The sequence below is a fragment of the Achroia grisella genome, unplaced genomic scaffold (genome assembly GCF_030625045.1).
Source record: "Achroia grisella isolate CSIRO2021 unplaced genomic scaffold, CSIRO_AGI_Agris_v1 utg1186, whole genome shotgun sequence".
NCBI classification, from domain to species: Eukaryota; Metazoa; Arthropoda; class Insecta; order Lepidoptera; family Pyralidae; genus Achroia; species Achroia grisella.
In genome coordinates this window covers 2130057-2151885 of record NW_026712592.1, presented here as the reverse complement: position 1 = coordinate 2151885, position 21829 = coordinate 2130057, and the positions used below count along the sequence as shown (strand labels likewise).

The following is a 21829-nucleotide window of genomic DNA, read 5'->3' as shown; positions in this document are numbered from 1 at the left end:
CAAACCAAATTAGTTCGATATAAATTCAGTATACTTGCTTCCTTTTTCAAAGTTATACAAAACTGACGTTATCTATGTATATGTAATGTAATAGTCCTAAAATATCAAAAATACTCATATATTATTGATTAATTTAATCTGTAATGTATCTTTATTCAAATACAAAATTAACGCATGATATAATACAAAATTAAACAATTTTAAATACAACATACGCATTATTTAATATAAATAATATAGACTAACGGTTCGATGAATGATCGTTGTTTTATCGCACAGTGCCCTTTATATTATTCTCACAATACACGAAGATTATAATCATGATCGTCAATTTATTAGAGCAACCGTAATTTCGATCAGATTCAGAAGAAGGCTCGTAAATTGTCCAATGAACCACTGACGAGAAAAGATGGTGCGCTGATATGATTTATGACTTTATTCAACCGATAATTTCAAAGAACGGTATATATTGTCCGATCATAAAATATATGAAGCCATTTGTCACATTACTATGTTTGATTTGTAGCTTTTGCGTACGCAAATATGTATCGGTAAAACATGTTGGTGAATAATGGGTATATATATTATATACGAGTCATTTTTGAAACCGTCGATGCTTAGTATTTCACTTTTTTTGAGTAATTGGATTGCAAACAAGCTGTCAGCCCACTTGGTGGTAAGTGGCAACCATTATCTATATACATAATGTACAGCGCCACAGTATCATATATTGCAGCATTATATGTATACCTGTTTGTACCCTTTGACATTCTTTAAGACAATAAATATAGTTCTAAATTTGAATTTGGATAATATAATATAAGAAAAATTACTACTTTGTCAATTTATTTATATTTCCTACTTTCCAGTGAAGTAAACATCTATAAAAAACTAAATTAATTCTAGAGACTGTGGGATTAAAATATACCTAGCGATATATTAAGTGTTGGTGTACCCCGATATCAACATCTGATAATGTCTCTAACTATTCCTTTTAGGTAACATTATGACAATAGTATTATTATTTATAACCTATTTTAAGGGTCGGTGAATAAAACTAAATTACATATGGAGTAAGAAATTGTGCAGGATGCTCAAATTAGGATTATTCGACAAGACAAAGATCAGCAATAATATAAATGGGTCCTTGTAGATTGCTATCTGTTTGAAATTTCTGGGAACGAAGAAGTCTTACTTTTTTCCCAGAAATAGTTACGAGTAGCACGACATATATTTCACGACTAACCTTTTTATGACAATTTTACTTTTTATTTATATACAATATTGATTGTACAATTGAAAATATAGCTTTAGACTGGAAGTAAATAGTTACTAAATAACTCATTTTATTAAATTTATGTCAACGCTGCCTTGCCTGATATCTTAGTTCAGTTCATATCTTGACGTGGTATCGATTGCTTTCCATCTCTTTCGCCAACTTTTTTTTAATGACTGGAATATAGTCATACATACTAAAAAAGCTATAAGTAACAAAACAAAATATACATATCGCAACGTTACTTAGTCCGTGATTAACTTATAAATTCTAATAATTACCTTTATGCAATTCCCCGTTATCATTTCTTAGTTGAATATTCGTGCCATCTTCTCTCCGCCAAAGTATACGGGGAAGTGGCCGACCATCAGCTCGACATGACAAGCTAACGTCCTCGCCTTCTTGTGCGATTACGTCGCCGCTCGTACCCGCATCAAGGATATTTGGAGGCACTAATTAAAGAAAATAAAAGACAAATTAATATTTAAAGTTACTAGAGAGAGATTTTGTCAGACAGATACAAGCTTTTTTTTCGGACTACTCTAAAGATATACTCGCAGCTGGCCTTTACAGCTTCACCGGACAACAGAGGGCCAGTGCAGATGGCACTCCAAACCCGCGGACTTATGAAGCGGCTGAATGCCTACTTCTGCCTGACGGATACGACTTTAGTTTGAGGGCACCCTTAGCGGTGGCTAGGCCTAGGCCGTCGTTATTTAGATCCCCGTTTGAATTGGACAGTGGTTCCATCGGAAGAGATCCAAGCATCCTTATAACGGTCCTCATAATGTGCATATGTTTGTCTTGTTTAATCATCTTTCCATTTTCTACTAGCACCCTGTCAGGGTAAGCCATTAGCGCTGGTGGAAGCAAAATTCCATTGTCACCCATTAGAAGTGAAAGAATTTCTCAAATCTATACAGTGATTTAACATACTACCATATAAATCTACAATGATAATTCAGTCCTCATTTATATCTTCTAATAATGTTTAGCACAAATGTGTATTTTAAAGGCGGAAATGCATGTACTTCATATTTATTAAATAATAATATTAGCAGTATTTGCCCATTACTTAGGCTCTGGAGAGCTTACTTCGACTAAATTCGGCAAATAAAGTTTTACGGAAAAGCCCACGGGAAATGAAAATATTGGCTTTCGTACGGAAGTATATTTTTGTGTGTAGGTACGAGTATATGTACATATTTAGAATGGTAATTGCGTATTTGTTGCTTGCATCAGCTTTTTTAATTTCGCTTAAATTGGAGGGGGAATCTTTAAATTAAACTGTAATATATATTACAAATTTCCGTACTTCAGGAACCTTTAATATTTAATTCGACGCTACGAGAAGATATTTTCTTAGGCAACATTATTCAAATCAGAACTGCGCAGTAATTAGAAGTAATTTATTATTAAAAAATAGGAAATCACTTTCTGTGAGTAGAAGTCTAATTTTATATAACAAAAAAAAACAGCAAACCACTCGAATGAAGGTAGAAAATTTAAGTTTAGCAGAATTGTTATTCTCAGCTCAGAGAATGTATTTTAACAAGAAAATAGATACCATTATTCTGTTTTTTCTCTGTTCATTGTTAGCTGTTTGAACACCAAGACGATACGAATCTTCGGTCAATGTTTATTATTGGAAACACTCCATGTGTATAATAATCCTAATATAGACAATTAATGAGGCCTAAGATTTAATATGAAAATATGTCACTGATATTAAATCATCCTGTTCAATTATATTTCATAATGTTAATAATTACATACCTAATTAATTACATTGACAGAAAATAAACAGCAAAACAAATAATACAATGCATTTGATAAATAATAAATATATGTTTACAATGTACTAGAAGCGATAATTGAAGTATATATATACAGATTTACGAGTACATAGATAAATCTATGAATGTATTATAATATTATTTAGTACTAATATTTTTACTCGGAAAGTCAAATAAGTATACATTTTATTTCTTAGAAGAAAACATTATTGTAATTATAATTAAAAAATATATAGTCGAGTTGAAAAGTTACTTCCATCGGTTTGAAACGTATTAGAGTAAAGATTTGTTTGACTTCGTGTACTAAATACACATTGAAATTAATTATAATTAATAATTTGTTCTTTTAATTTAATATAATATAATAAAATGTTAAATTGGTAAATCCTTCGACATTAATTAGTTGGAACCTTCATACAATACTGCATACAATTATAGTGCATAATAATAATAGATAAAATAATATTCTTGTTTAGATTATAATTAGGCACTCCTTAAAACTTCCTTTTTATTAGAATGTTCATTGCGATAAGGGTTCATATAAATATATATAAGTATAATATAATTATACATTTTTAAGTCTATGTGTTTATTTTATCATTATCACTATAAAATCTACACTGTACTTACATTCTTTCCAATATAAATAATCGTTTCCACCATATAGGTATACGCTTTCATCTTTAAGTACCCAATAGAATATAAAATTGGAAGATAAATTTAAATCGTTTACTCCAAATTGGCTATAATGGTCTATCCCCGAACAGAATAACAAAGATTACACAAAATGTATTCTCAAAATAGTTTCTGGCCTAGCTACAATCGATATAAATTTGTTTTATAAGCAATTAAACAGAACCATTTATAGGAATAAACACATTTAATGGGGAAATTTAATTTTACTACAATTTTACTTGAAATTCCTTTTTTTTAATTATAAAAAAGGCTTCAAGCTATTATATTAAATTTAATTATTATATCAAGAAACCACGGATGATCCTCAGGAGTGACAATATTGCAAACGTTTAGGGTTTAAAAAAATATTTTTTAAGTAGTATTCGTTTAAGATTTACACGATGAGATATAATGTTAAGAAAGTACGTACAAATTTTATTAAAAAAAGATTTAAATTCACGTCTAAAATTTACAACTGAATTGGATGTTTTTTTTTTTAAGACGGCTGATGTTTTCTATACACATCGGAAAAAGAACATGCAAATTTTCTTTATATATTTGATAACTAAACATAATTTACATAAAATATTATTAGTTATATTGATAAATCTTTTAATAGTGTAATAAACAAAGTAACTGTTTCGATCGTTTGTTTGTTCTCACTTCATGTAAACAACGCTATGGATTTCATTAAGGTTTTTACTATAATTTCCAGAATTTCTTCCGAAACGTATACATCTTTTTATGAAATACATGCATCTGTCATATACAATATACGAGTACAATCATGCTAAACAAGGATAGATCAACAAAACATTATAAAATAAAGCTATATTCCAAATTTCAGTTTTCTATTCCTATTACATTTACCACATTGATGGCCAGTCAAGATAAATTATTTTATAAGTATAGATCTGTAAGATTATTATATAAGCTGTGTTTCACTGAAATAAAAGAGGCGTGTGGCACGTCCTACTGGGAGCTATGAATGCGAGCACGCGCCTATTAAGCTACGTGCTCATTCCAGATAAGCCCCTAACCTCTAAGGATACTCTAAGCTTTGCTCCTCATACGCTCCCTCGTGTAGCGTTCAATAGAATTTCTGATTTTCAGGAATTTTATACGTAAATTATAATAAAAACTAAAAGGAATTTTATTGTAATTGTAAATACTATATTATTTTTATTTTGTTCTTTAAAATTTTTTACCGAGATTAAATCCGTATGTATTCTGTAGTAGTATTCACTTATTAATTGGTTATAGAAGAACCTAAGAACATTTTCTTATACATATAACTATTATTTGTCCAGATATTTACTTTGACTATATGTGTTCATGTGATCAAGAATACACAGCTATAAAAAATATTTTAGGTATAATGTTATATGTATATGTATATATTGTTCAATATGTTCCTCTATAAATTTTATATGAAACTTAATAAATAGATACCTATCATCGTTATTTGCGGTAATTTTTAGGAACAGTGCCAGAAACGCTACGGAGCGTGTTTTAGTTAGGTAATTATGAAGCCAAATAAGCAGAAATCTCTTATACATCCACAATATTAATATTAAACAGTGAATACTAACTCGAACGTGTTTTCCAACGGTTTCGTATTTAGTAATGTTTCAAATTAAGATGAGATTTATTTGGAAAATTAAATTGCAATGAAAGTGCGATATTTATGTTTTAAGAGCACTTAAAATTTACTACTTAAAAAGAGTTTTCAGCTACTATATTTGCTTTCAAAATGGTGTAGTTAAGCGGCTTTAGAGGCGTTGTATATTTTGTTTAAAACTAAGTATATTTTTAATTTATATATCAAAAAATGATTTGTATTAGAGCTTTGTTTAAAATCAAAACTTGCTGAAAATATCTTAATCAATTGCTAAATTTTATATGAAATTTTTAACTTATTAATATTATGTTGTTAAGTATATTTCATAAATTACATTTTATGATGCTACCTAAAATATTTAGAGCTTCTAATGGTGGAATGTGATGGGATCTCTGGACAACTTAAAATCAGTATTTACTATTATTATAGTGATATCTAATTATTATTGTAATATCTTAATCAATGTGTATACAGAAAATTAAATTTTTATATGAAATTTTTAACTTATTATATATTATGTTGTTAAGTATATTTTTTTTATAAAATACAAAATATTTTCACCATTTTAAAGGTAGTATATTCCACAAGGACACAGACTACTACTTATAACAGGACGTGTAAAACAGATAAATTGTTAGAGATTTTCTCTAAATAAAATATAATATTTGTATGAAAAATTATAAATAGTAATTTTCTTGATATCTCGGTATTTTTTTGTAATTACTATATCATTACTCACCTAATACATCGACACAGCCTATTTGTTTCTTCATTGTGCTTGTATTTATTTGACACATGTAACATCCTCTGTCTTCTACCTTTAAAGGTCTGATGTGGAGCTGCCAGGAGTTTGGAGAGTCGTTGGTGACAGCATACCGTGAACTGTGGGTGACTAGACGAGTGTGCAGGGTGAGGATAGTCTGGTCATCTGCACGAATCCATGCCACCTAAAAATAATATTAATGTTTTAGATTGATAGCCACTAGAAAGAAGTTATGAGAATATATCCTATGGGACCTTTCAATAACAATAATTATAAAACAAGACAGCATTGTATGTATTATACAATGCTGTCTAGTTTCAAAGCAGTACATGTACTAAGTATTTATAAATACATTGTATATAGGTACATAATATGCAAATAACACATTATTTATCAACACATATAATTGTAATCCTAAACACAAATGTTTAAATCGTGTGATAATCGACTATGGGAAGTAAACCATTAGACCAGGCATTTAACAAAAATGTAACAGTTTTTAAGAAGAATAACTGTAACTGTAATGTCTAATTGGTTTTAATAAAATATATTATTATTTTAAACAACCGACATTCTAAGTAGTTTCGTCAGTTAGGATTATGTTAACAAAGTAACTTCAGAATATTGTACATAAGTGTCATAAAAGATCACAATTAAAAAGATAAAAACTACAAAAACACAAATTAATCTTTACATAATTATTATACTCATAATTTATAATATAACAAAACACTGTCTAGCGGAAATATGAATTATATAGGTAATCGGTAACTTACGTATTTCATACTTATGTAGGTATATATATTCAAGATCTATTGTTCTAAACCAATAATTATCTGAATAATTAGATGAATATTTATTCCAGCAAAGAGTTTTATGTAATATAATAGTATTGTTTTATTTATAAGATATAACATTCTAAGTAGTCAAATTATTAGGCAGGTATTGTCATATAAAATTTCTATAATATTATTATAAAAGTTGTATACACAAATTCCCTGTTGCTTCTCATTATTTCCGAGAAAAGGTCAATACAATTATGAAACATGATTTTGTATAATATATAAAGAACAAAATTAATAATGAAGTCAATTTTTATAACACAAACATGAACATTTTTGTGGAATTCCAATTGAGGTGATGTAATAAATATCTAATGTAAAGCGACTCATGGCCAAATTCAATTCCATTCAAAGTAGTCTAAGGTAAAAAAAGACGTAATACGAAAGTGAATTTTTCCATTAGGCTGGTCAGAAATCAAGAGAAATCGCATTAGGCGAAATTCGAATGTATAAAAGACTAGGAAATGTTGTAAAAAAAGAGAGTTAAATGATTTATTCAATAAGTGTTTTGTTTTATTTTAAGGAGTGTGTTGAGGAGTGTTATCTCTATTTATCTTTAAAATAGGTATAATTGCAGGATAGTTGTAAGTACAGTACCATTTCTATCTCTTTATACCTGAAGAAGGTCTGATGCACTGATTCCTCAGCGATTTTTTTTTTTTTGATTTCGAATGTCAATTTTTTTCATACGACTTGTTTTTAAAGTGCAGACGTGGAATAAGAAATGATTTTGAAATTCAATCCCTTAGGCTGAAATGGAGATTCAAAGTTTGTATGAGAAAACAATATCAAACAGAAAATTTTGACTTAATACTTCATACGAACACTTCCAAAAACAAATAAGTATATAACTAAATAAACAGGTATTTCATATTTTTTCGTAAAGCAACTCCTTACAAAGAATAATGTTTGCTTTCTAATTCGACTAGCTAGTAAAGTAGCTTTTAGTATTATAACAAATGGGGTCAACAAACAATATAAGACTAATGTAACATTATTTTAATTTTCATTATATCTCGAACACTTGGAATAAACATAGAGTGAAAGGCTGACTATCGTTTAATATCAACTTAATACATACATTCAAGATAAACAGTGTTCAATTAATAAAATTGTACAAATGATAAAATGCAAAAAAATTAGAAACCTCAACCGCCAACTCTCAGCCTTGCTCAGATGTGCTATGTAGAGAATATGGGAATATAGTATCTTATTTTCTATGGCTTAAATGATTTTAAAAAATGTACAAAATATGTCTGTGTAGATAGTATTTTTCTTTATAACAATATGTACTTGTATAATAATAATAACAAAGCGGATATGATGTTAATAATAATTCAACTGCGTAGAAAAAATCGCGAAAACCGACGAAATTACTGGAATTTTAGGATTGAATATCCTCCCGGGCACTTTCGCAAATCGCAATACGGAATTGCAAAATACAATACACGTTTAAGGGAACATAATAAGGGCAGATAGATGCGCGCAAGAAATACGTTTTGCGCGAAATGAATAAAGGATTTGTAGATATAACAAAGTAAACGAACTTTTTGTTATATATTTCAGCCATTCTTTAAACGATGTTTTAAATTTGTTTTATTTAACAGAGTATTTCGTACGAGAATTGGGATATAAAGGATTGACAAACAAAAAATGTATTTCATCGCTATTTTCATTATTTAAAATTGAGAATTAACTTTTGCCAACATACAAACAACGTATAACTATTACGTTATCTGTATGTTGGCAAAAGTATTATTTCATCAAATAAACGGACAAAAAAATATAGTACAAATAGATTTCATCTTCGACTATATATTTTGAATTATAGAAATACGATATTTTTCAAATATTATTATGATTTACAGGAAAGTTTTTGGTATCAGTGAAATTCAAACTCACAACCATCACATGTAAGTCGGCGTAGTAACGATTGGTTATGATACCTTCATATAATTTAATAATTTATCTATCTAGTATTACCAACATTTCTTCTAAGTAGGTAGGTACGCACGTGTTTTCAGAAATTTTACTACATACAAATAATACCTAGTATTACAATTTCCAAGTTACTGAAATATTAAACTTTTAATTAAAATACTTACATACTACGTAGTTCATATTGATTAATATACTAAAACTCTCTCCGAATTCTGTATACCAAGAAAATCGAGATAAACAACTTTTATTTCTAACGAAAATTTTATAGTGACTTTGATTTGGTTGTTAAAAATCTATTTTCATAACCTAGTCGTCTTTCCTAAAGATTTATTCTATTAAAATGCAAGTCATTGGAAAGGTTATGGATGAAAAACGCTGAGTACTGATTGTGTTACAACGTAGATATGAGTATAAAGTTGAAATGAGCGTCTCTATCGCCTGATTTTTGCAACCCTTATAAATTTCAACTTTCTACGGAATAGCAGATCAAGATTTTATATAAAATATCTCGTTTTAAGCCGCAATGAAGCTAAATGAGCATTTTTGAATAGTAATTTCAAGAGGTTACTGAAAGAAAATGCTTTTCCAACATTTTAAATTGAATTTTCACAAACGATCTTCAAATAATGTATTTTTATTCAATTTAAAATATAAAGATAAAAATCAGCAGAATTGAATAATAAAATAGAATTGACAAAAATATCGTATGTATATACAAAAATTACAATCAGATATCCAACTGTCTTAGAAGAAATATGTTTTAAAATCTCTTTTATTATTTCAGCGGACTTAAAAAAGATTCTTCGTCTAAAATTTTCCTGATCAGGACTAACTCCTAAAATACATAACTCTTAAAGTGGATGGATTTATGCGAACAATGACCTTAGCTATTAAGAATATTGTGATATAAAAAAATTTAGTAATTTAGTTAAGACGTACCTATGGTGTATCTCATTGGAGATGGAAATATTAGTAAAGATATTGATCTTTACTAATATTTACAACTTGTTAACAACATCAAATATTTTCCTAAATACTCTTTTGTGTATGATTTTCTGTGTCACTACAGTAACTAGTTAATAGTCAAAGTGAAATTTATGTACCAAGTTTTTTTAGTCATACAAATACAAATAATTGGATCTAATTTCATGCCTGTGTTAGATAACTGTGTTGTTTTATTTATAGGTGATAGTAAGCGGTATTCGCTGCTTATGTCATATATATGAACAAAACAGTAGACATGTGATGTGATACCCATCATACCACTCATGCGTTGCCATTCCAGAACAATAAGATGTCATACAAGAGGTACTAGAGGTATATCCTATAATTGCATTGTCTAATCTGATTCTATAACTGTAACACAGATTACGGAGCAAGCTTCTTGTGGCCTAAAATAGGTGAGCCTGACGTACCTATACGGATGATTTTTTTCAGTTTACATCTGGTACAATTAACTATTGGAGGTATTGAATATACGTCACTTTGTTATTCCTAATGCCTATTGAATCTAAAATATCACGGCATTTTCTTCAAGCTCTTGAATTGAATAGCATAATTAATATTAACAATTATCTTTTGAGTAAAAATGAAAAGATGCTGAAAACAAATGTTTTAGATTTTCAATAGAATTACATGAAAAAGCTGTTTGAATAAGAAGCCGTAACTAAAGCCATTCGTATAAAAAGGTGTTTGTAAATTATACTTTCAAAATGCTGCCGCGTACAACGGAACGAGCGTTAACAAAACCTTATAAAGAATTCCATAAATATGTATCTATCAGCTGTGTCAATCTATAAACTTGGTATTTTGCGAAGGACTTATGAATTATTACAAAGTTTATGATGAGGAGGGGACCCTCCTTACTCCTCCTGGAGGAATCAGCAAATCGTAATGAGTTAACGCCTCAGTAAAATGCAAATGAATTTGATGCCTCGGTGGGTACACGACGAGGAATATAGTTAAGTGGAATGCCTCTCGTGCTGTACTTCATGAGTGTGGATTACGAGTTTGTCTATGACTCTAACTTATGTACTGAGTTAAATTTCGTTTCATAGCTAAGTTAACAAAATACCTATATGTATATAGATAAAACGTACGGATTAATAATGGACGATGTGGTTATTTATATGGATAATTAAATAAAAATATTTACGCAGGTCTGTCTAGTAGCTGTGTAAATAATGATAGTGTCGTGTGTGTGTAATAAGACGATAAAATCATGTTTTTTTCTGAGATAAAAACTATTAAAAAAATTTTTCAAAAGAAAACTCTGCAGAAGTCAGGTACCGAAATACAGGCACACAATAGGCAAGAAGTACAGATAATATACACTTATCCAACTCATAACGAATGATTTCCTTATGTTATTTGATATTGTGTTTGTACATACAAAGTTAGTATCAAACTGGAATAGATGATGGAAAATGCAAGCCCATTTACTTAATACACTTTTATCTGATTCATGTTTAAAATCACTACTAATGGTTTACTTATTCTATACATCTATGTTAAGAATCTCTGTCACATGTCACAGAGTTAAGAATAAATTGGAGTGGATGTTGGAATTTGCACGATTATTTATCAAAAAACATTGATATTCTATGTATTATAAATTTAGTAATTTTAATGTTAATTTCTACTGGAAGTGTTGTAAACACTTTGCATATTTTTGTATACGTATTTGTTTTTCATCAGTTATAAATGCCTTTTTTACAGTTTTTAATACTGTCACTTATTTTTTTCTTTTTTCACATTCGTAAAATACATTATTTCAGATTCCTTATTATGTATATTATTCAACCTGGTCAAGGTGTAGATGGACGGCTAATCTATAATAGTCAGCTAGTAACTAAGTGGCTGAAGTAGCAATAGGCGATAATGCTTTTGACTAGAGCTTTCTCTAGTTGTCAAAGTCAAAGTCAAAGTCTAGTAGACTTAGTTAATCATGCGGGTGCTATTACTAGCATAGAATCCTAATAGGTCAACTACATTGGAGAGAAATAGGTATAAAACTAGTTTTTAATTACTGCTAAATATTCCCCGGAGGCAGATATAACGGGATTTCATACTCATCCTATTATTCTCTCCTGATGTACACCGTAAGCGCATTCCATATTTATCCATTAAAAAACATACTCCGGATTTAAAAGTGTATTTATTTTTATTTTATTGTTGTAAAAACTTTTCTACTACTTATTTTTATAATTACGATTAGGTAATCAAAAGGTAAATTTATCACATTACATAAAGTTTTGCTTTTAGAATAATATGTCGCCTCCAGTATGGTGAAGTTCTGAGATACTTGAAGGTACATTTTATAGGTAAAAGGTAATCAAATTTCCTGTGTTTATTATTTTCTTGAATAAATCATTCTCGCTCTTGAATATTAATTAAGAAAGTACGCTGATTTATTCAAACTGAGTATAACATGATAATAAATATTAATTATTAAAGTAAACATCAATTTTCACGTGGCGAGATAAAAGACATAGATAATTAAATTCCATTAAAAATGAATATGAGATAGAACAATGGCATAATAAAAACAACAAATTATTTTTAAACTGACGCTAATTCATAAAATACATGTTTTAATTTATTGTATTAATGAATTAAAAATATATTGGCAATTAAATTACAAACTTCTGACGTAATCTAGGGCGTCTTATGCCGAATTTCGTGGTGATATTCATGTACATAGGCGACGGATATCTACTTACCATTTTACATAATATATATATATATATATATATATATACTATAAATCAGAATGTGATAAAATATATTCACAGCAGATTAAATAACCTGGTAACAAAACAAAATAGATTCGTAAAGTAAAATAGGTACTCTTAATTTATCTGGAAGACAGAAATATCAATTCTGTATCAAAATAATAATACACCCACAAAATGTAATAAACCAGCATTTCACTTCCGTCATAAACATAGTTTCCTTTTTCCTTATGCCAATCAAATCACATCAGAAGGAGGACAGAAATATCATCGTAGTATGAGTGAATGAACAGGTCCCCGTAAAAACACTAAGCGAGATTAAAAATACGGCGTAAAATTGCTATTCGATATTGTACTCTGTCTCCAAGTCAGTAAAACTTTTAGCATTTTCCTAAAAAAAACATACCATTTTTTATTAAGATTTTTTCCTTCAAGTTGTCATTTTCTACATCCTAACATGATTGATCACGTTGTTTTCATGTATTAGTCATCGTTAATATTGAATTAATAGAGATGACGTAATATTACAAACATAATAGATGGATTATACAGATTCTTATGTACAAGCTGCTATAATTATTAAAGGAAAAGGCATTTTCTAGTTATTTTTCTAAAGTAATTAATGTAATGAAACAATACCTACATAAAACCAATTACTTATCTAGACAGAAAAAGGAATGGAAAATTAGATTTACTTCTAAGATCCCTAGTTGCTGGCAGAGCAGCCTTGCTTTTTTATAATATTTGTATTGAGATTGTTTTTGAATTTCATGAAATAGTTATAAATTAAAAAAAAACTGAAAAAAATATTTTTCTTTCTTTCTTTCTTTCATTGTGGCATAGTGCTTTACTACCCTTGACTTAAACCGAAAAGATCGAATAGAGCCGACATAAAATCTAATATGAGTCAATTTATAGGTACATCTGACACATAATCTGGGAACGGACACATCATAATAAACAAAATGAATCCGAAGCAGTAGATTATCCCGTTGCTAAGCTCGATTCAAATGAGTTTATCTAATATTGTATTAACAACAAATTCATAACTCTGACTACCCCGCCTAGTACTTATACTAGACTGCTAAATCGTCCTATACTCATATTAATAAAATAATGTTAACAGTTAGATTGTCAAGGTATATAGGTTCTAGGTAACATCTCTGTTTAGATGTCATTAGATTGATCGATTGGTTGCAAAGGAAAAGAGACAGTTTGTCATGAAGAGGACACTAAAGGGATTCTCAATAAACGAGGGTTATTTACGAACCACTTTCTACTCTTCGAGCAGAAAAAACACATGAAAAGAGTAAATCCACTAGACAGACATTTAGAGTAGTCTCGAATTGAAAGGTCATTAATTTTGTTTTGTTGTCGACATCTTTGTGGTGAGACGTTAGTGAACAACTACCTTGTAGTATTTAAGAGGAATGATACTGCAACGAACTAAATACAATGTGTTATTAACACCTGTTAATCTCAAATGACATAACATATGTTTAAATTAAGTACACAATACTTACTGATCTTTCTATATTTTGCTGGTTTTTTAATAGTAATATTATTTATATTTACAAACTACGAGTATATGAATTTGAAACAATAAATTCTTTCATAGCTTGGCTTCAAAACTCTAATTTACAATTATTAAGTATTAGTGACAATTATTTTTACTAATACCCAATAAACAACAACACAAAAAAAACTTTATTTTAATAAACTATTTATTTCTAGTACATTTGAATGTTTCGAATAAAAGTCAACATCAAATAAATAAGTCTACAACACAAACAACAAATCTAACTTCACGGGATGGAGAGTTTCCTGTTAGAACAAAACATTCGTAAAATTATCGTGCTAATTATCATTTTCATTTGTAATTACCTTATAATCCCCTAGATCGGACACTGAGCACGTGAGCACAGCCGCCCTTCCAAGGGGGACAGTAACGTTTTCTATAGGTCCAGTGAAGTTGGGCTCCACGTCGCGAAGGGACGCGGTGGGACCCACCCTGCTAGGCGGCAATGTTGTCTGATACCGCATACTGCTTTTTACAACTGAAAATAAAAAAAGTAGTGAGTACAAAAATATAATTTTGGATCAATTTGCAATATTGAATTCAGTATGTTGAATACACAACATTATTATAGCAAATTATGTCTTAAGAAACATTTTTATAGTAAATAAAAATATGATAAGTATCTCACGGTCTCCGTACCGTGAGGTATTTACCAGTGAGTTGAGGTACTTATCAGTGTGTCCCTATCTTCAATCTATCAATCCGCACCATTCGTGGAAAAAGGAAGTAAGTGATTTTCACCAACTTTTCAGGAGCTTAAAAAAACTGTCCTATATTTTTTGTATGAGTTCTAGAAATAAGTTTCAAAGAGAAAATCGTAGATCACAGTTGTCTTCAACTACATGTGTCATTTAATTTAGGAACAGCTTCATGTACTTCCAGATAATCTAAAAAAACACGGTTACTTCTGTATTCCACGAAACACAAAGAACATTTGCAGGGGTAACTACAATTATTGCTTTATTGTTATGTATTTTTAAATATATGAACAAATTTAACTCTACTTACGCCTTTATACTCTCCTATATTTCATTAAAATCTAGAATTGCAAGTATAATTACGTTGTTATTTAACGAAATATCATTTTTTGTACATCGAGTTACGTATTTCTAGGGAGCCATTTATTTTAGTTTAGTTAGTGTATTTATAAAAATAGCTTTTATAATGCGGAAAGTAACTGAATATTTAATTTGTATCATGTAATACCTACTTCTTACAGTAAATAGTATATTATGTGCGTGCATGTAAGTCAAAAGTATAAATATAGGGGCAAATTAATTTAGAGAATATGGAAACAAACAGGGTTATTATTAATTTATTATTATTTTTAAAGAAATGTTTATTGCCTCCATAATCAACTTAATCAAAAAATGTTCAAAATAGTGATATTTTTATTATTTTTATTGATGTTCATTATCCTCAACTTTGGAATCGGACTCTGTGGTTTAGTTTAGTTTAGTCTTAGATTTAGTACTTAAGTTCTTATAAAACGTCTGATAGTGTGGTGGTATGTTTTTATCTTTATATAGATTCATCAAGTCTTTGTATATATTTTAGGTATCGGTAGCGGTGCATCATACTAATGCTTGATTTCAGAAGGCTCGCTGTGTGCAGCTCTTTTTTTCTCATAACTCTTCCCCTTCTATTTGTCTATTATTTGGTGTCTCATCAGCGAATGCGTATTTTATTTGGAATTTCCCCGGACATTGAGGATCTGCCGAAATCTCTTTAATTTTACTCCAACTCGTGTAGTAAATATATTAGGTCCTAATATATGAAATTTGTAAGGGAGTAACCTAATTACTCCCTTACAAAACGCCAATTTCAGTTGATTTTTCAAAATATAATACATTTATTTAATCAAAATATGGTCCATTGCTATTCATGCACTTTTGCCATTTGATAGGTAGTTTTATTGATTCCTTTACTAAAAAACCATTAGGACGGGTATCGATAAATCGGACTTGAATTTTTTCCCTTGCAAGAAGTTATCCAAATTTTGAAAGAAAGCAAGATCCGGGAAGTACGATGGATATATTGGACATTTGAAGCTCTTCTAATTTCGTAACGTTGTCCTGAAGCAGCAGTGGCCTACGGTGATTGACCAGTCTCGGTTGTTTAGCAGCTAGCTTTTACATCATGGTTTGCAATTGCTGACAATACACATCTGCCGTAATATTCTGGCCAGATATAAGAAAGCTGAAGTGAACAACACAGGCACTAGTCCACTAAGTGCTCACAAGTAACTTTTTTTGAGTTTGAATTTTCGCTTGGGGCAGGATTTGGTTAGTTTGCTAGGATTCAGCCATTGCGATGAGTGTTTCCGTTTATCGTACAAGATCCACTTTTCATAACAGGTAATGATCCGATTTAAAATCCCTTCATTATTATGCCGGTTGGCTAATAACGCAGCAGTCTACGCGCGTTTGTCGATTTGCTCCATTCAATTCATGATTTTTTCAAGCTTTTTTCACCTTCCCAATTTGCTTGAAGTGGATTAAAACAGTTTTGTTACTAACACTGCAGCCTGTAGTTAACTCGGACGTGGTTAGCGATGGATCCGCTTCCACATTAGCCTTTAATTCTTCATTATCAACCTTGGACTCTGGCTGCTCACGGGGCTTGTTTTGCAGATCGAAATTTCCAGAACGAAAACATTGGAACCAAAAACGCACTGTGTTTTCTTTTGCGACACCATCGCCATACACATCATTAATTCTTCGAGTCGTTTCTGCACACTGGTGCCACGGCAGAATTCGTACTCTTAAAAAACGTGATATTTTATGTTTTCCATTTTGTAAACTCAGTGACGTAAAGAAAAAACCAAAGATGGAAAAAACATATGGATTACGGTTTTCGAAAAACAAATGCATGAGTAAATAACTGTACAAATTTGAACTTTGAATTCCTGGCGAAAGATGAGATATTTGAGATCAAAGTGGCCAGTATGACAAAACACCAATTTTATATGTAAGGACCTAATATTATAGTACCATCTCTGAGAGGCTGGAGTAACATTTTTATAATCTGGGTTTTTCTTAATGCACTATAAGTATAAACGATGCATTTTAGCACAATTATGCTTTTCATCTAGAATTTATCATTGTTAGATTGCGGAGATAATGCGATTCTTTATGTGGAAACATATTAATTTGATCAATGACATTTTTGGTTTACTTCTTATTTTGATTGGTCTATTAGTATGTTATCGACAACCTTCTCGATTTGGACCACCTACATCGTTAACTGAATCATAAAAAAATCATAATAATACATACATCGAACTCCTACATTTCCTCCTTCTACCATCAACTCCTACATTTTAATAGCGATATTAGTTCTAATATAAGTTAAGGAGTGTCCGGCGCCTTCCTGCAAGATGAACCGAAGATATCACGAAGGTGACCGGGAGTCGATGGAAACAAAAGGCGGAAGATCGCACATGGTGTAAGAAATTGGGAAATAAATAAATAATACTCAACAATTAACAGCGCCTTCTAGTCACACGGTATGAAGAGCTTTATATCAATAAATACTTAGATTTTATATACATACATGAAACATATACATAGAAAACACCCAGACCCACACAAACAATCTTACTCATGAATACAAATATCTGCACCGTCCGAGGAATCGAACCCGCGACCATTGGAAGTAAATCGGTGTGCTTAACCGCTGGACCACCAAAGCCAAATTGGGACAGGCCAACTGTGGATAGACACAAGTTGAAATTATGATGATTAGTACTTTAATAGTTTTCAGAAATCTTAATCTTAATATAATATTCTAAACGTGAAAGTTTGTAAGTATGGATCTTTGTTGCTCTTTCACGCAAAAACTACTGAATAGATTTTTACGAAACTTTACACTAATATAGCTTATGCATCTGAATAACACAGGATATATTTTTTATTGAAATTTAACGCGAGCACAGCTAGTAATTTATAACAAAGTAACGTTTGCGGGACCAGCTAGTATTGTATGTGGACCTATTATGACCAGTGGGAATTAATATTGAATATTATTGCTAGCAATATAAGGTACACTTAGTTCCACGCGGTCCATCCTGGAAACCATCGTTAGTTAATTCCTGTTAGACCTACAATAAGATTCACTGGCAATTGTATATTCGTTTATTCTTTTTATCTATTGTTTTTATATACACTTCTATCAATTCGCTCTTCTATGATAAACGTCTAAAAGCAGATCGATTTTTCTATCATTTATTATTACTATTCCTGGCAAATTCATCTGATCTCCTGCTCCTCCTATCATCCATCATTGGTGCCCGTCAGCTTATACAATTAGCTAAAAATAGTTTATTTTATTACTTAATTTTAATTACATGAACATATTCTTATTTTTTTTTCTTGTAAATACATACTGTATTTAAAATTACCCAACATCAGGTATGAAATGTTACGTGTAATAAAGAAGTAACTACAACTACACTTTACGCATTGTGAAGTTTTGCTGGGGGGAAAGTATGTAACAATAATCACATATAAACTATCAGCTAAAAGTTTCGTAGAAGAAGTAAGTAATTAGAATTACACAATAGTCCTAGATTGTAAGATATAGGAACAAGTATTTAAGTATATTTGCGTTAAACATTTTTTTGTAAATCTTCTTTTAAAATTTACGTAAATACAATTATGACTTTATGAGCGGGATAATTGTAAAGCGAATAAATGCAAATACGCATACCTCTATTTTATGCTGGAATTTTATGTTTTCTAAAGTCGCAAAATTTTAGTATTTTTGCATTTATTCCTTCATTTTTGTCGATAGCTTCATGAGATTTTGACAGAAGGTGTAAACCGTAAAGCTCGCTTTATTTATGTAATAAAACATTTTTGACGCAAGTGTAGTTGCGGCCTTTTTACACGGGATGTGCGAATCAGTGATCGTAGTCGAAAAAACTGCATTTACCGACATTGATTACTTGCTAGCCAGACATGGCTCACAGACCGTGGTTAGTGCAAACTAGTTGAAACATCTAGGTAGATAAATATTTTTATATACCATACAACATTTATGCCAAAACACTACTTTCTATATTAATAATGTACACTACATTGATTAAGATCAAGCGTGTAAATATTTTGAACGCCAATGGCATTATATTAATTAATATGTATAATTAATTTTGTAACATAATTGTTTTCATTCATAATAAGTTTTTTATATTATTTACTTATTTTATACTGGCTGGATATAATACTAGTAGTATTACAAACAAACAAACTTGTTCTTATCTTTCAAATATAGTTTAGTGCAAACACGCTGAATAATATATTAGTTTATACCATCTAGAATAGATACGAGAAGTTAGGGTACCTTACTAGCCATTTAAATTTGCTAATATAAAAACGGAATGTACCTATGATTTTTAATATCACTCAATAATAAAATACGATTATATCTGTTTATATCATTTAAATGATCTTTCCTAAACTCTTTATTTACGGACTATATTTATCTTAAAATAATATACTAGCCTTTTAGAAAAATAACACTCCTTGTACAAGTTGTATTTTTCTAAACTACATTCTAGAATAATGATGAAATTTATTAACATTTGTATAGCTTACAAATTTTGTTAATTGAAACGCGAAACAAAGTATAATATTATAAATAACAAAATCATTTAAGTCCATTATAGAAATATATAAATATGTACTTCCATAGGACTAATTTTTTTACTTTAGCATTTTAGTTTAAAAAAAAAGACAATTTGAAATTTTCATTATAGCTCTAGCTTACTTACAAAGGTTTCCTATATTCACAGTTATAATAACTTCAATTCATACAATAAATTGATACCAAAACAAAAACGAACATGTCTCTGTGCCGTTCATCATACTTTTACGTAACGTATCGATTTCGTCCTTTTGTTCAGAGCCACATATAGCCAAGCATTTTTATAGCTTCTATCTCGGATCATCCACGAAAGATATAGTGACCGGTCGTATAAACTAATAATTTATGTGACACTCTCACAGTGAGCGAGAGAGCTGTGGACCTTTGACCCTATACGCCTATTCAAATTAGAGATGCCATATATACTTCCAGTTGGGTAACTGCCCTCAGTATTTCATAACTCCAAATGTGATTTCTGACGCACGATTAAGCAGGAGATATGGAAATCCCGTGTAGGAAAGTAAAAACATGGGATAAAAAAGCTTTCATGACAAGCGGATTCCGTTATTGTTGGATTTCGGAATTTATATGTATGGTATTTTTTTAAATTTACTTTCTATATTTAGCGGAGCTCAAAGGTGTATGAAGATAACACCAGTATAAATCTTGGGAACATTGCCAAGATTTAGTTACCTTTATATATTTTTAATACTTTTATTTTGTTCCTATTACTTTGATCATCTTCGGAGATTTACTTGTTGCTCGTACCTTGTTATATAAGGAGTCTAAGGAAACTAACTTCACTTCGGTTTTTACCTTTTTTATTTATTTATTTACACTTATTTAATTTAGTCAACAGGAAAATTTAGGGACAATAGAAGGCAGCGAATACATTTTATAAATATAAAATTCTAATCGCAATGACTTCTATTTGGCCGGATATAAATTTATCAACAAAAATAAATTAATTTAATTAGTTCTAATATTAACCTCCCTTCTGATGGATAACGTCAATTAACAGTATCAAGGATATAATGCCGTCTTGTGATATGTGTTACTTATGAGTAATCTCAAATCTATGACTATAATATAGTACACAGACATAGTACAAAGTACATAGTATAATATCTACCCAGTAATTAACTATTATGGCAATATATTTAAGATTGATGTCTCGGTGGTCTAGTGGTTTAGCCTTACTTTCGATGGTCGCGGGTTCGATTCCTCGCACGGCACTAATATTTGTATTCATAAGTATGATTGTATGTATTGGTCTGGGTATTTTCTATGTATAGTATATGTATGTACTTACGAAAAAAATATATATCTATTTAGACCTGTTATCTAGTACCCATAACACAAGCTTTAACTATTTTAACTTGGGACTAGATGGCGCTTTATACGCGATGAATACATGCACAGCAGTTTCAACGACGATAACAACATCCAGCATACTATACTACTCCAAGGCACCGAGCTCAAAACCGTTGAAAGTTTCAAGTACTTGGGCAGTGTAATAACTAACGACGGCAGCATCGACAAAGATACCACGCACCGTAAGAATACAGGATGGCTAAAATGAAGAGAGCTGTCAGGAGTGCTCTGCGACCCAAGGATGCCAGTCCACATAAAGGGAAAAGTTTATAAAACCGCAGTTAGACCAGCGATAACCTATGGCGCGGAATGCTGGACACTCACGAAACGGCAATCGGACATACTTCATGTCGCCGAGATGAGAATGCTCAGGTAGTCAGGCGGAGTTACCCTTGCGGACAAAGTGCCAAATCACTACATCAAAGGTACATTCAGAATAAGACCAATACTGGATAAGCTAGTGGAAGCACGACTTAGATGGTATGGCCATGTCATGAAGAGACCGGAAGACCACTTGACGAGAAAGGTTCTCGATCTCAATTCAGGACCGAAAAAGCGTGGACGACCCCGCTTAACATGGAT

The 21829-nt window shown here is 30.5% G+C and overlaps 1 protein-coding gene across 1 annotated transcript in view; it reads right to left on the bottom strand.

Moving 5' to 3' along the window:
• Positions 1-21829, bottom strand: part of LOC131853954 (lachesin-like) — a 74100-nt gene that overhangs the window by 12917 nt on the left and 39354 nt on the right. Inside the window, exons 3-5 of the mRNA XM_059205047.1 lie at positions 14533-14705; positions 6108-6315; positions 1558-1728 (exon numbers count right to left, since the gene is read on the bottom strand). Of these exons, the coding sequence (XP_059061030.1) occupies positions 1558-1728; positions 6108-6315; positions 14533-14705 (552 nt within the window). The remainder of the gene's footprint in view (positions 1-1557; positions 1729-6107; positions 6316-14532; positions 14706-21829) is intronic.